We start from the raw sequence: 14738 nt of genomic DNA, 5'->3' as shown, positions 1-14738 counted from the left end.
AAATAAAGAAAGCTGTTACGTTCAGACCATTATTGTTCATGCTGCTTTGTGAATTTATTTCTTTAAATTTTCCACTTGTGCTCCTGCCAAGAGAGATCTATTAGACAGAAAGCAGCAAGAGTAAAACTTTATCATTTTGTTTCAAACTATAAAATAATTTACATCACATATTTTACTTACTTTTGTCTTTTTTTTTTTTTTGAAACCACAAACATTCCAGCATCACACTGTAGGAATAAGAATAACAATAGAAAGCATAACCTTTTGCATAGTATTAAATGAACAGACAGAGTAAGTTCTTTATTTACAATTATTGTCTAGATAAAAAAATTCATAAAAACAGATGAATGAACATATATTAATAACCCCTAGTGGGATGGATTGCCAATGTACCACTGTATTGTTGTCCACAAATCTCATGCTGCTAAGTACAGTACGTAGAGAGCGAGCATTTATATATTGCAGGGAATTTTAACAAACTGATCATTTTGGTTTTTGATCCATTGTTCCCATCACAGAGAGGTCAAGCAATAAAAGAAAGGAATTGTGATGCACAACTTGTAGTTGAAAGGTCATAGCTATTCTGCTTTAAAAAAAAAAAAAGTCTATCATTTATCATATACATAAAGCACAGTCTCTGCTCACAAAAGCCCAAGTTGTCTATGCATCTCAGTTTATGTATGTTTTACTATATATACACAGAATGCAGTGTTCATTTTCTTAACAGTTTTCAAGTCTGCAAATGGTACCTTAGGGAGGGGTACTCCTACAGGAAAATTTTTAAAAAATGAAACTAAGAAAAAATATGAAGAGTGTTTGGAAATAAAAAGGCAAACAGTCAGTGTTAAGATGCTGAAAATAAATTGTTCCAGTATTAACAGCTTCTGTAGATGTTCAAGTCCAAAGCTAGAGGCTTCCCTGTAAATAGATTTAACACTTTTTTTTCTTCTGAATATGATATCCCAAATAGGCCATAGAAACCCAATACATGTTATACAAAGGTTAATCACCATATTTACAAAGCGAAGAACAATCCTGACTGAGTTTCAATCACTTTGTTGCTAGGAGTTAGCTAAAATAATTACGTTTTCATGCTAGCTTTTTACTGTTAAGAAACGGGTCACACTATCTGTTGAAAAGAGAGTTGTATATGCCTTCAAAGACCTGTTCTGTTGTTCAGTGAAAAGTTTGGATCAGACAGCAAACTAAGTTTGAGCCAAAAACATTCAAGCTTCTACACAAAAGTCCGGAAGCTGGCAATTCAAGCTGATTAGAGCTTTACCTGGCTGAATAGTCTTGATGCACCCTGAAAACATTTTAGTCAGTTCAGTCTGCAGTTTGGCCATGAGTCTAATCTTGTTTTGGAGAGTTCTGGCTTGGTTTAGTTCTTGTGACTGCAGAGATGCACCACTTTATGAGCCAACTTTAAGACAATCAGTAATACCTTAACAAATCAATTTATCAAGCTAGTTTGAGAGTGTCTTTCAACACATCTGGCATAATCAATTGTGTAATTCAAAATGTCTTTTGCACTGTACAATTATGGAAAAGACCATATGCTGAAAAGTCTCCAAGCAAACTTTATATTAAATACAAAAATTATTTATGAAAAATCTGTGATCCACAAAGTGCTTAGCATTCAAGTGGCTGACATAGCAATTATATAAGCTCATAAATTTTAAGTTATCAGGGCTGTTACCATCTTGAAAAATATTTTTCACCCTCCATACTGCAGGTTTTCAAAACAGCTTTCTTCGTAGAAAGCTCAAGGTAAAACAATGTATTACTGTGTTTCAGTATACCTTGTGACTACAGGAAGACAAGCTTGGTTTAAAAAAAAAAAAAAAAAAATCACACAAAGCACATCTCAATATACAATTAATAAAGTTTCATTCAGACCTAATAGTGCAGAAATTATATTTTTCTTTAAAAAAAAAAAATCAAAGCAACAACCTACAGTGATTTTCATCCAAAATGCCAACAGCCCATACTTTGCAAGTAATAAGGAAATAAATGCCTAAATTACTAACTTAAAAGGATTAACACAATATATCACAATATTTTAACATTAATCTCCATATAGACAAACCAAATATAACTTATTTTAAATTATATTTATAAACTCAACTCAGTTTCATATATCTCTAAAAATATTTTTGGAAGCCATTGCCGTATGTTTAAAGAATGAAATAGCCTCCGTTATTGTATGTTGCACCAAAACAAATTCAAGCAGATTATCAGAGGGGAAAAAAAAAGAGAGAACCTGATCATTTTTATTTTTATTTGAAACAAAGGAAGCCTGTTTCACCTCCCTGTATATAGGATCACAATGCTACATCCAATGTGTTATCTTTTGGCTTCTTTTGTTATTTACTACCAGTATCTACATTATTTAACAAAAAAAAAAAAAATCAGGCAGAAATCAGAACACGGTTGTAATAAAATATCCAGGGTGTGATATTACAGACGTTTTCAATGAGCTGAGCTGAGCCATTTTTATACTACTTCGGCAGGAAGTGCTTTCTTAACCCTACAAATAGTTAAGGATATTATCTACAGGTTTGTAAACAAATTACATTCTTTTTTAGGACATAAATAAGTTAAAATAGTCAGAGCAATTTGAGCAGAAACAAGGCAACATGCCAACAAAGAAACTTTATATATATATAACTATATATATATAGATAGATATATACATATATATAATTAATTATGTATATACTTATATGTATATATCTCTATATATAGTCTCATAAATGTTTAAGTTCCTCTGTCCAACTGGTGCAAATCTACTGTGCAAGTTAAGCTTTGCAACTTCAAAAAAGTTATTTAAATTAATCTATACAATTGAGTCCATGCCACACAAGCATTTCAAAAAACTCACAGACCAGTGAATTGGATAAATAGCCTCAGAAAGAAGTCCTCTGCAGTTCCTGCTTAAGGAGGAAAAAAAAAAAGGAAATAAAAAGAAACAAAAAGAGAGAAAGAAGGGCCAGAAGTGTACAGTACATTCATGCAGGAGGATTTTTTTTGTTTTTTTCTGAAAGGGAACAAGGGGGGTATGTAAATCAGCCATTCATTCTTTCCCCAAAACCATTGTGATCAACAATTCATTCACTTGTCTCAGAGTGAATAAGAGTTCAAACAGCTTTTCAGCCAGCAATGTTTTTAATATATATATTTATATATTTCGGTTGCTGTGGGTTTTTTATTTTATTTCATTTTAATTTTTTTTGCAGTGACCTTTTCAGCTAAAGTGATGTCTCCAGGCTATGTATTGGGCTTCCTGGACTAGAAGAGGTAGCTGATTTACTTGTATCAGTTGTAAGATTTATTCCACTGTCGATAGCACTGTTGTTCTTGTTCAGCGAAGACGGTGGACTCGAGTTTTTCTTGAGAGCAGGGTCTTCTTCTAGGTCTGTGTCATCAATGAGTGGGATGTGGGGCTGGGAATCTTCTATCCTAAATTCAGGATGAGTCATAAAGTTGTGAATAGAGGTTCTAGATTCTGGTTTTTCTAAACCTTCATAGAGAGAGCTACGGAATGCCTTCACGACGCGGATCTGGGGGGAGAAAAGAAAAGAGGTGTCAGAGGTAGCACCTTCAACGGGCAACACTGTGTTAGAGAATACTTTGTGAAAAATGTAGCATATGGTTAGGGCAGTGCAGGCAGCTGAAGTCCATAGTCTCTGGATGTTATATGCATAAACGAGTGGCTCAGTTATGTGCATTTTGAATATCTGTATCAACTGCAATATTAAAATAAATCAAGTTTAAAGCCATCAAAGAACTGATGGGAAGTACTGGTTAAAGAAAGCCAACGTCCACTCGTGTGGTACATCCCTAGTAAAAGACAAGCCATGTTAATTGTAATGCAAATGTAAAACCATGCATGTTGATAGTTTTGCAGTGAGTAAGTAGGAAGGCTTTTTTAATTAAAAAAAGTCTCTTTTGTATTGTTAAAAAACCATTACACATAACATATCACACTTCACAAACAGAAAAGCACAGAACACAGACACAGTTGGATGGGTACGTATGAGACACACACAGGAGCCAAGTGTAAAAACTATACGTAATATCAGTGTTTTAAAGCAAAATCTAAATGAATGCAGCCAAGAGCACAAAAAGCCAAGCAGACAAAGTACTAAGCATAATCATGCTACCACAGGGAAAAAAAAAAATCACAGTTACCACATGAACAGAGATAACTTGCACACAACAACTACACTTGGAAGCCTGGATAATGTGAACATAGTATTGTTGAACCAACTTTTATTTTTCCTTCATGCATATGTGAGGTAAACACTCGAGTATAGACCCACTGTTCTAGCCATTTAACTTTTTAATATATATAAGACATGTAATAAAATAATGTATTGATTGTTGGGTTGACTTGAATTACATGGTTAAACAGCAAGCTTTTTCGTTTTCTGTGTCTCAGTTGTAAAACTGTAAAGTTAAATGCTGAAAGTGACACAATTTATGCCATATATGCAGTCTTTAAACTAGGGCAGCTGACTTATGCCAGGGTCAATCTAATGGCATTAACCACCTGACAGTAAGAACACAGGCGAAAATAAACTACAAGACTCAGCCCATTAGACTGTCAGGGACAGTACAAATTGCTTTCCCAGTAGGAAATGAGAGGAAGAGAGTGAGGAGGATTGCAGAGTGGGGACACTAAGTCCTCTGTGGGTGGGCAAAGGGAGGGATGCTGTCTATATCCCAGTGACCTACCAGTTCTGAAAAGAGGTGAAGGTTTGTGCTGGTTTACTGCTGAAAAAAACGTAACTTCTTGGAAGGGGGTGGGGGGGCAGAGAGGAAAAAACAGAATGGCAAAACGTGATCTGTTGGCAAATGTTTTATGACTAAGTATGAGTTCTATCCTTCTACTTCCATGTAGTCCATGAGCGAATTTTTAGCATTTCTTAGAGGGGAGACCAAAACACAGGCAGAGGCAGAAAAGGTGCAAGCAGGCATTGTGAAAGCTTCTCCACACACATTTGAAATGGTTTGGTGGTTGTCATGTGTACCTTTTTACATGTAAATATGCTGCACATTATTGGTTGGCCTAATACGCCACTAATTTGTAAAGCTTTAATTCCTCTTTTAATTGGCAGACTGCATTTTAGTAATGGCATGGGGTCACAGTGTTACAGCTGTGGGACCTAGCTGATCCTATGGTTGGAGTTGTCCAAGTTGTACAGAATTTCAGCACATTTGAGAAAGAGGCTGACTTGTATTTTGATCTCTTTGACCTTTGTCCTTGTTTATGTTCTCTAAATTTGGATATTCATCATCTTTCAAAAATCCTAATAGCAGAAGTAAGTCATGCCATCTTCAGATACATGGCCTTCAGCCAGTCCAAATACTCTCCCTTCTCTTTATATGTACATTTGGTAACAGCAGGGCACAGTACAAAAAGTAGTTCATGTGACTGCTTATGCTCAAAGAGGACTGCAGTGGTACAGAATGGCTTGTCCAGGTCCTGGGATACTAGAAGATTTTAGGAGGTTGGCAGAGGTGCAAGACAAGAGGAAGTTAAGAAGAATAAATTTTACACACTACAATCACACAGTGTACCTAACACATCTTTGATAGAGCACCTGGAATTATAAACCAGGGTTTTATGAGAGCTCAATCTCTTTGAGTTGTGCTGTGCTATGTGATGCTTCTGTATAGTGAACAAACAGACTGGGATAAGAGATTCATTTGCGTTACGAAAGACAGGATTTGAGCTCATGGAGAAGAGGTGACATACTAATTCCCTCATTATCTATGCCTTTCTATGTTGTATTTTAAAGTGCAAAGCAATTAGTCTAAACAATAAAAACAACAGTATGTTTTGTCAAGGCAATCTTAAAAACATGTTACTATATTGTCCTATTTTAAATCAGGAAACTTTTTGTAACATGCTTACTTTATAGTATGGGCTGATATGGTGACATTTTCCGCAAAGCTACCTATTATTTCTGCTATCTAAATAAAAATAAGTCATCTCATTCAGTTGCAGCCGTTTCCTATGTCTTATCAACTAACAAAAATCTTGATACAGCCGCTTTTTATTGCATACATTTAGGTTCTATTTGCCAGCTGGATTCTTTTTAATAAAAGTAAAGTAAATTTTTACTTAAATAAAAAGGTTTGCAATTTGATATTATGCTTGAACAGATCCAGCAGAATCCAATGAAAGTAAAGCTTTTCTTCAAGTCACACAAACTGTATTTAAGCCTCTACGGGTTAGCAAGGGAGGAACTGACTTCAATTTATGAGCCTCCAAGTCCCACAGTAGCGAAAGCATCTATATTGCATTTAATACCAAAATTTGGCATCTAATTTGCATTTAATACCAAGCTTTTAGTCAATCTAGCTAGCTGACTAACATCTTACACAGCTGAGGGAAAACTATAGATTTAGGTTGTATTTGAAAGCCAGTTATGAAAAGCTGCCGGCCATGACCTGAATTTGGTACTCTGCAGTGACTGCTTGAACTAATGATCCATTGAAAGAAAACACTACACTAACATCTTTTGCATGAGTCTTGCAGGAACATTTACATGTTACTAGAATAGCTTCTGCTTGTTCATAGTGATTTTTACTGGAAATATTAGCTTAGAACTAGTTCAGATCTGCTGATACCTAAAGTAGTTAATCTTCTGAATGCAATGGTAACGTAAGGGCCAAACTTGGGCAAATCCCTAAAGCTGAGAATACATAAAGTTAGCTTTCTAATAAGTTTTCTTCATTAAGGAGCTGTAGAAAACTACCTTCTTTTCTTAGAATTTCTCTACGGTTTCAGAGATGTACATAGGTTTTCCATTAATTTTTCACTTAAGGAGAAACTCCCTCCCCAACTTTAAATTTTGCATATTTAGCTGGGCATCTAGAAGAAAATATTTATTTTTTTAGTGCCACACCTCATTCAGTGACAGAATTTCTGCACTACAATATAATTCAAAATCTTGTTCATAGGCTGTCCCCCAATGTATCAAATTACTGCTTACAGGAACAAAACTTGTTTCTTCCATTATGTTAGTGGAAACAAAGGTAGAGGGTTTGTTGGATACAAAGGTGGCGTTTTAATTTCTATATAATAATACTACTACCATATTTAAGCTAAGAACTGAAAAAATATTATTTACCCAGAGTTACATGGCCCAACAGCAAGAAATTCTTTTAATACATGCTTAAGTTCAAGATCTGAAGTAATAACTGGTGTAAAAATGTTTAGCGGCTCTGCTGAAACAAAGCCCACATTACTTTTTTGAAGATAAAATAAAGCGGATGAACGTCATATAATGTTGTTATGGTTGTACAGCATGTAAAAGCAGGGACATACCCATGATGGATAGAACCTAGAAAGTGTTGGTTTATTATGAACTATGTAGAGTTCATGTAATGATATTTCTTTATGATACTGACAATGCCAAGGGAAGACAAACAGTGTGATACAGCTCCCTTTTCTCACAGTAATGGAGACAACAGAAAAAAAATGAACTGCTTTTAAACAAAAGACTGTGGGGACAACACTTCAGGACATTTTTGACACTGCTATAAGTTTCCACTTCTTTCTTCTCTGTAGCTGTAATAGAAAAAACTCTTCAGTTTCACCCCACCTTGAAAGTTAGATTTATTATACTGCATCAGGCAAGAAAAATAAAAGAAATAGAATTTTAGATACTACAAATTTTTCCCATCAGAAGAAAAGGTGAAGTTCAGAATCTCACTCCTAAGTACAACAATCTAGGCAAAATACACAAGGCCTGTTAAGCATCAACAGATGTATTATGGTTGGTAGTGTGTGGGCTTATACTCGAATGTTTACCTGGCTTCATATAAGCCAAGTATCTTGAGTTTGGTTCACATTCATTTCAGGCTCAAGGTTAAAGACTCACAACCTCTTTTTATTTCACTCTCTCCTGCTGAACCCTTTTGTCCAATGTTCTCTAGCCCTCTGGGAAAACAAACACATTTAATATTCAGACAGTAGAGAGTAGGGCACTGCAAAAGCAAATAAATTCAATACTGAAAGATCAGTAAGGTGATTAGTATAAAATTGTAAACAAGAGGTCAATTTTGCAAAGAGATGCCAACTCTTACGTGTAACTGATACTATTCTATATCAAGACTATAGCTATACAAAGGTAAATGAGTTTGGTCAAGTACTATTGCATATGTAAAGCTTTGAAATAGAAGGCATATCTTCAGTATATTTGTTTTCATTTATTTTTGAATCCTCGCAGTTTTAGGTAAGTAAAATCAGGTATCCACAGGAGGAGATATTGCATGTATTGGAGTCACTTGTAAATGTTGTGGCTGGTATGTTCTGGATTGTATGATGCAGAAGTTGAGCAAATTCAAAGATAACATAAAAAAAATTTTAGAAAAATTATAATTTCTAGGTTTCTGCTTTAATGAGTGAAACAGATGCATAACATCATCTGTGCTACTCTCTTTCTACATAAATATGCAGTAAATCCAGTAAGTGCTACTGAAAAGTCAAACCACATGCAGCAAGAGGAAAATAGAACACCTACATATTCTGTGAAATCCTCTGGTCTGATTCTCATTTCACAAAAGGTTCACATGGCTATTATTGCACTGAATTTTAGAGCATGAGATCAGAACCATATGCAGGGCTTCCACTTTCCATAGCATATCTCCTTTATTATAGGATTGTTGCAAAATTAGCAAGTCTGACATTTTTGTATCAGATTTGGCAAAGTTTAAATATATTATACAACCCCTTGAAAGAACGTATTTCCACATTAGGAGTCTAAACCTTCTTGCTGTGCCATATATCTCCATTTGAGGACTTGGTTTTATGTTTAGACTTTAAACCTAGTTAGTTTCCCTAAAGGGAAGAGATACTGAAGTGGATTTTGATCTTGCATATCCCAGCAGGACTGTGAAATCTTGGTTTTAACCAGTGGGAACTTCTAAGCGTTAGCATGGTATCTCTGTCTCTAGTTCAATGATGTTCTCAAATGGTGCAGCTTTTATAAACATAATTTTAGATGGATGTGGACTTCGTTTAAGTTCTGCTTGTTCCACTTCCTCATGTGATAGTTATACTATGTTGCCACAAAAAGCAACTGACATTTTCACTATGGCTGGTATGCCCACTTGACTTGGTCTGTGATCTGAATATAGCTCAATATTGGACAGTAATCTTTGCCTTAACATTTATTAAAATAGAAGATTTATTTTTTTTTTAAGGATGTTTGTTCCCATTTTTCTTCATGAGAAAATCTGATCCAAACTTAAGATTTTATCTTAATTTTTAGTTGTAAAGTCTGTCCAGCTGAATGATGATTACATTTATAGGAAACTAAATATGTAAGAAATATAGAAAAACAAAAGCTGCTGGAACAGTAAGTAATTTTTCTTGACACAAAAGAATCTGATTTTCATACACAACAGATTACAAATAGCTAAACTAACCTCTCTCTTTAATATTACCTTTTAGTAAATGGACTGTAATATGCACTGGAATTAAGCTTGCTGAATGTCTTACGTTAGTTTGACACAATTTGCAGATGCTTATGCCCTTGTGCTACTCTGAGGCAAATGTTGCATGGGTAAAGCTTCAACCTATAAATAACAGTTTCTTGGCAAGTCTGATAAATTTCAACTATTTTTTAATTAAAGGGAAAAGGAAAAAAGTTGTCTTTCCATGCAAATTAGCCCCACTTTTGAAGATTGTAGCCCCCTCCAAAAAGTGAACCAGAGCAAAAATACAGCCTTAAGGGTGCTATGCTCTTCTTTTGCTTGAAAACACTTTTTAAAAACCAACCAACCAAAAAAACCCCAAAACCTTCAGAGATCTGTATGATGGACAAATACTTCTGAGAATATTTTGTGATTGTTTGGTAAGATTTTAATTGGCTGCTATAAAATTTGGAGTCATCACTCTGTATTTTTTCCTGTGTCATCTTTACAAGTGGCTGGTTTGAGGCCATTGTTGCTAGAGTTAATATAATAAAAAGTTATAAGTGATTCCATGAAATATTCACTTCTAAAAATCTCAGACAAAAATAACAGACCTCAATAGAACAAAGAAAAAGGAATTTGCAAATACAGAAACTGCAGCAGATTCATGATCTGGGAGGTTGCCTTTTGGTGGGGTTTGGTTTTGTTTGTTTGTTGTTCCCCCAATGTTTCCTACACTTCACAATATTTTTTAATTATAACCTTTTATGAAAGAAAGGAAGTTTTTTTGTAAGGGACCTGCAGTTTCTGGCTGCTTCTACTTAGAAACAGTATTAACTACATATGAGAATGAAGAAGGAGGAAGAGCAAGTACAAAGGAGTATTAAATGTGTGTCTGTCTTGGAAAATTTGAAACCATGTTCTTTTGAAGGGGTTACCTACTGATAATATAAACAACGTCTGAGAACCAGATATAAACAAATTAGGATAAAGAATAACTTGTTTACTTTGTGTACAGTTAGATCTACTCATCCTCTACCTAATTAAGCAATGTAGTAGCAAAGGCTTTAAGCATATACTTAATTTTAAGCACAAGCTAACATTTTGTGTTACTAATTCTGAGCTTCAAAAGTAAAAAAGATGCTCCATTGCCCCACTGGATCTGATTTTGTTTTCCCAAAATAAAACACAGAAAGAAATGCATATAAAATACATATCCACCAAAGCTGGTATGGGATAGCCTGGTATCTAAAACCACTTTTAACTCTGTAGTGTAACAGCTTTCCAATAATAGAAGACTGTGTATGTATACGTGTGTCTGTGTGTTCATGCACGACATGACAAAACCTGAGAACTTGGCCAAGACCATATTGCATACAGAGCCTTTCTCCCATGTTTTCACTTTCTGTAGCTTAAATGTGTGCATATTAAATATGTGTGCATATTTAGTTTGCATTTAAATAAATTTTCTCCTTTATAAGAGTATATAAAATGCCAGCTGTCAATTTGCAGAAATTTTCACTATGTTTATTTAAAGCTGCAACATTTTTCAAAAGAGGTAAGAGACTCATAATATGGACCTCATTGTTATCAATTAATGCTGATATCAAGAAATTTGTAATTTGTTATTGGCAAAAAGATCATGACAGCTGAGAAGTATCAGTGTAACTAGAGAAACTTTAGTACTGTAGTAAATATTCGTTTGTATAAATTGCTTTTAATTAAGGTATTCCACAACCCTATGAAAGATTTGAATGTGCCATATTTATGAATAGCTGAAAATTTCAGGTAATAACTTGCTAATCTGTTTCACAAACTACTGTAGATGTGGCTGCATTTGACAGGCAGATTTCTTTTTAAGCATGCACTAACTTTTGAATCAAACATTAATCTGCCAAAAAATACTAGAAAAAAATACATTTTTTTTAAATTAAAAAATGTTATTATAAATCTGCAGAAGAAATCTCACAGATTGGTGAGGTGTCACAATGAACTATATATTAAAAAGCTATACAATTAGTAAAGAACTGCATAAATGCTCTGTTAAATTAGACTTACATATTCTTATTGATAGAGCATCCTGTGATTCTTGTATTTTTTATGAAGTATTGATATCAGAACCTCTGCATTTTGGGCACCCAAAATGACACGTGAAATATCTCGATTGTTGTAACATGCTGAGCACCATTTCTCTGAAAATAAACCTTCCTGACAGTATCTCATATTGGGCCCTTTCAAGTATTAGTCCCTTTTGTCTTTGCTACACCCTGAAGGTTTTCTCTTGATACTCCCCATAATATATCTACATATGCAATACTCTTAAGATTCCTGAAGAGAGGGAAAGGCTTCAAAATCAGAGGTACAATTATCCCATTATTCCCTTCCACCCCACAGGAAGAAGATAATGATTTAGGGTTTAATTCATTCTGAGCAGCTAAGAGAACAGAAGTCAGTCCTGTCCCACCACACACATTTTAAGCAAGGAGCTGAAAAGTAGACCTAGGTGTGCATTTTGCAACTGAAATTTTCTCAGAAAATGCCAATTCACAAAAAACATACCTCATTTCTATGAAATTTGGATTAGGAAAGGTTTTCCAGGTTCTGGAAGATGAACAACCAACTGTAAATACCCAATTTAAAAATAAAAACCAAATGTTTTTTCTTTGCTTTTTCACTGTCATTCATTAGGTTTGTATCATTGTATTCATAAATCAAAACTTTCCCTAAGGGTTATAATTTGAAGCACACACTGGTTTGATACTAAACAGACATTATATTCCGGTAACAAAATACTCAGTCCAGAACAACCACTTTAAAAGGCCCAATCTCTAACTGTCCTCTGCAATGGAGATACGTATCTCTGGGTAGCTTAATAAATCAGTCATACGTTTATTTTACTGAATAAATGTGGCTATAACTGATGAGCTCTGTAGACCTGTTTTATTCTTCCAAATAAAAAGAGACATCAGAGACCGTAGCAGATTATGCTTTCTCCTATTAATTAACTTCAGCCCATAAACTAGTAAGGCCTTTGTCAAGACGCAAGACTATTCAATTCTTAGTTGCTTTGCTGCAATGCAGAGAAGAGAGGGAAGATAAATTGTCTATTTTCATTTTATTAGATCTATCCTTTCACACTGCTGGCTACAGGATGTTATTGAAACATTTACCACAGCAGAATGAGTTGCGCTCTGTTTTCTGCGCAAACGTAGAAATGCTATTATGGGAAATGGTTCCCTGGATGAAAGGCTGGTTTGTGTGTGGTGCTTTGTGTCCTGCTCAATGTGGAAATGAGGGGACTTTGGCTCTGAGTTCTCAGAAGCAGGTTACAGTGCTTGTGGCACAGCAGTGGCACGCAGCTCAGTGACTTCGCTTCTCTTGATCGTGCTGCTGCCCTGAAACGGTTGGTGCTGTTGGAGTAAAAGTTAGCAGGCCAAACTTCCCAAGAAAAGACAGGAAAAGATACAAACTTTCTCCAAGGAGCAACTGCCAAAGTTGGAACCTTAATGGCTTTTTGGGTTCCTAGCAAAAGCAAAGTTTCCTCTTTGACTTTTAATTCCAACACAACTTCTAATGCATGTCTAAATGCTTGATGTTCAAATACTGAGGGGGCTTGCACTCAAACTGAAAGGAAAGGTCAAGCTTCCTTTTTTCCTGCAGGAGTTCTGGAATTTTATTTCCTTCTCTTGTCTGCCTTGTCTCTGTCTGCATTTCCCTCTCTCTGTTGGCCAGACAGAGAAGACTGGCTTCTTCCTTGTTTGGCCAACTTTTCACTAAAACTTGCATAAGGAATATACTGCATTATTTTGTAGAGTACGTGAAAACCTTGTAAACTGAGTTCTATAAATTTAAATATTCTTTTAATGCTGGCTATGCTGTAAAACAAAATAGCTACTTACAGTCCTGAATAAATAAAAAAAAAAAATAAAACCAAAGGTAGATCTGCAAGAGTCTTCCTGAGCAACTGGAATATTACTGTTAGCGAAGCAGCCCTTTCTTACTATCCGCTTCAAAGTTTTTATTCACTTCACTACCTCTTCACTAGATGCTTTGTTTGCATCTGAAAGAAAGCTGTGTCAGGATTTCAGTGTTTAGAAACCTGCTTCTTCTAACAAGGAAATTTGTTACCACATTTATTTTGTTGTTTCAACATTGTCCTTTAACTTGTCTAGCTCCCTCCTTCCTTAATGCTTACCTCCCAGTGAATTTAGAGATAACAAATCTATTCTTTCACCATTCATGTAAACCTTAATCCCTTAGCCTTGCATGATAAAGACTATTTCCTTGTTTCCTCCTGTACCTGTGCTAATTAGAGTACCTCTTTCTTGGACATGAGTGACCTATATTACACACAGTCTTCCAGATGGAATGATCTTTTATCTGACAAGCTGTATCGCTTAATACATTTGTAGAATCATTTAAAGTACGTATTTTATAAGCAGTAAAAAATAATATCCAATGAGATTGAGAAAACTTGACACAGAAGCCTCAAATAAAATCAGAATCTACATACACTGAATAAAAAATGACTAGAAATTCCTGTCCTAACAGTAAGTTAACAAAACTTGCAATGAATCATGGAGAGTATCTACTGTACACAAAGTAATCATGTTATGTGTTTCGGGGTATATGTAAACTAATAAACATAACAGGACAAAATGGGAAAGGGCAAAGTAGCTTAGTCTCAAATGACTGCTACGTAAGTTGGCATCTCTGTAGGTCTGATGCATTAAGAATACACACTCACGCCCAGCTGCAGCAGCAGATGTGCTGGTAGGAGAGGAAAGAGCATTGGATAACGATACGTGACTAGGGCTAGAAATATTGGTTACATCCTGGGTCTGGCTTGTGACGGAGGACTGTCTCCTTAGAGCCCCCTGAAAGGAAGTGCCACTCTTGAAAGTATTGACTACTTCGATCTGTAATGGAGGAAAGAATGAGACAAGTTGCTTAAAGTATGGATACAGTTGCATAACTGACAGGAATAATAATGAAAAACAATAAATCAACTGTGCACAAAGTTTTACTTCAATTGAAAGAAATACTTTTAAGTGTTCCTTTTAATGTTTTTAGATATGAAATGATCCAAATTTTCTGCCTGGATAAAATGAAACAGCTCCACAGGAGGCAGTGGAGCTGCATCAGTTTAAACAACTAGAAGATTTGAAATAACAATCTTTAAAATTTAAACCATTTTATTTATATGTAAATAAAGTAAATAAAACTGGAAGACTTGATATAACTGATCTCCACTTTTTTCCTACTGAGAATAAAATTACTTTGTTATTGCTCTCTAGGTATTC

At 35.0% G+C, this 14738-nt stretch overlaps 1 protein-coding gene across 1 annotated transcript in view; it reads right to left on the bottom strand.

The window, feature by feature from the left end:
• Positions 1-2757: 2757 nt before the first annotated feature.
• Positions 2758-14738, bottom strand: part of ATP2B2 (ATPase plasma membrane Ca2+ transporting 2) — a 413794-nt gene continuing 401813 nt past the window's right edge. Inside the window, exon 24 of the mRNA XM_050904420.1 lies at positions 2758-3563. Within this exon, the coding sequence (XP_050760377.1) occupies positions 3252-3563 (312 nt within the window). The 3' untranslated portion in view covers positions 2758-3251. The remainder of the gene's footprint in view (positions 3564-14738) is intronic.

The sequence above is a fragment of the Gymnogyps californianus genome, chromosome 13, assembly GCF_018139145.2.
Source record: "Gymnogyps californianus isolate 813 chromosome 13, ASM1813914v2, whole genome shotgun sequence".
NCBI lineage: Eukaryota > Metazoa > Chordata > Aves > Accipitriformes > Cathartidae > Gymnogyps > Gymnogyps californianus.
The sequence above is the reverse complement of the archived record's forward strand: the minus strand, read 5'-3'. Positions and strand labels throughout refer to the sequence as shown.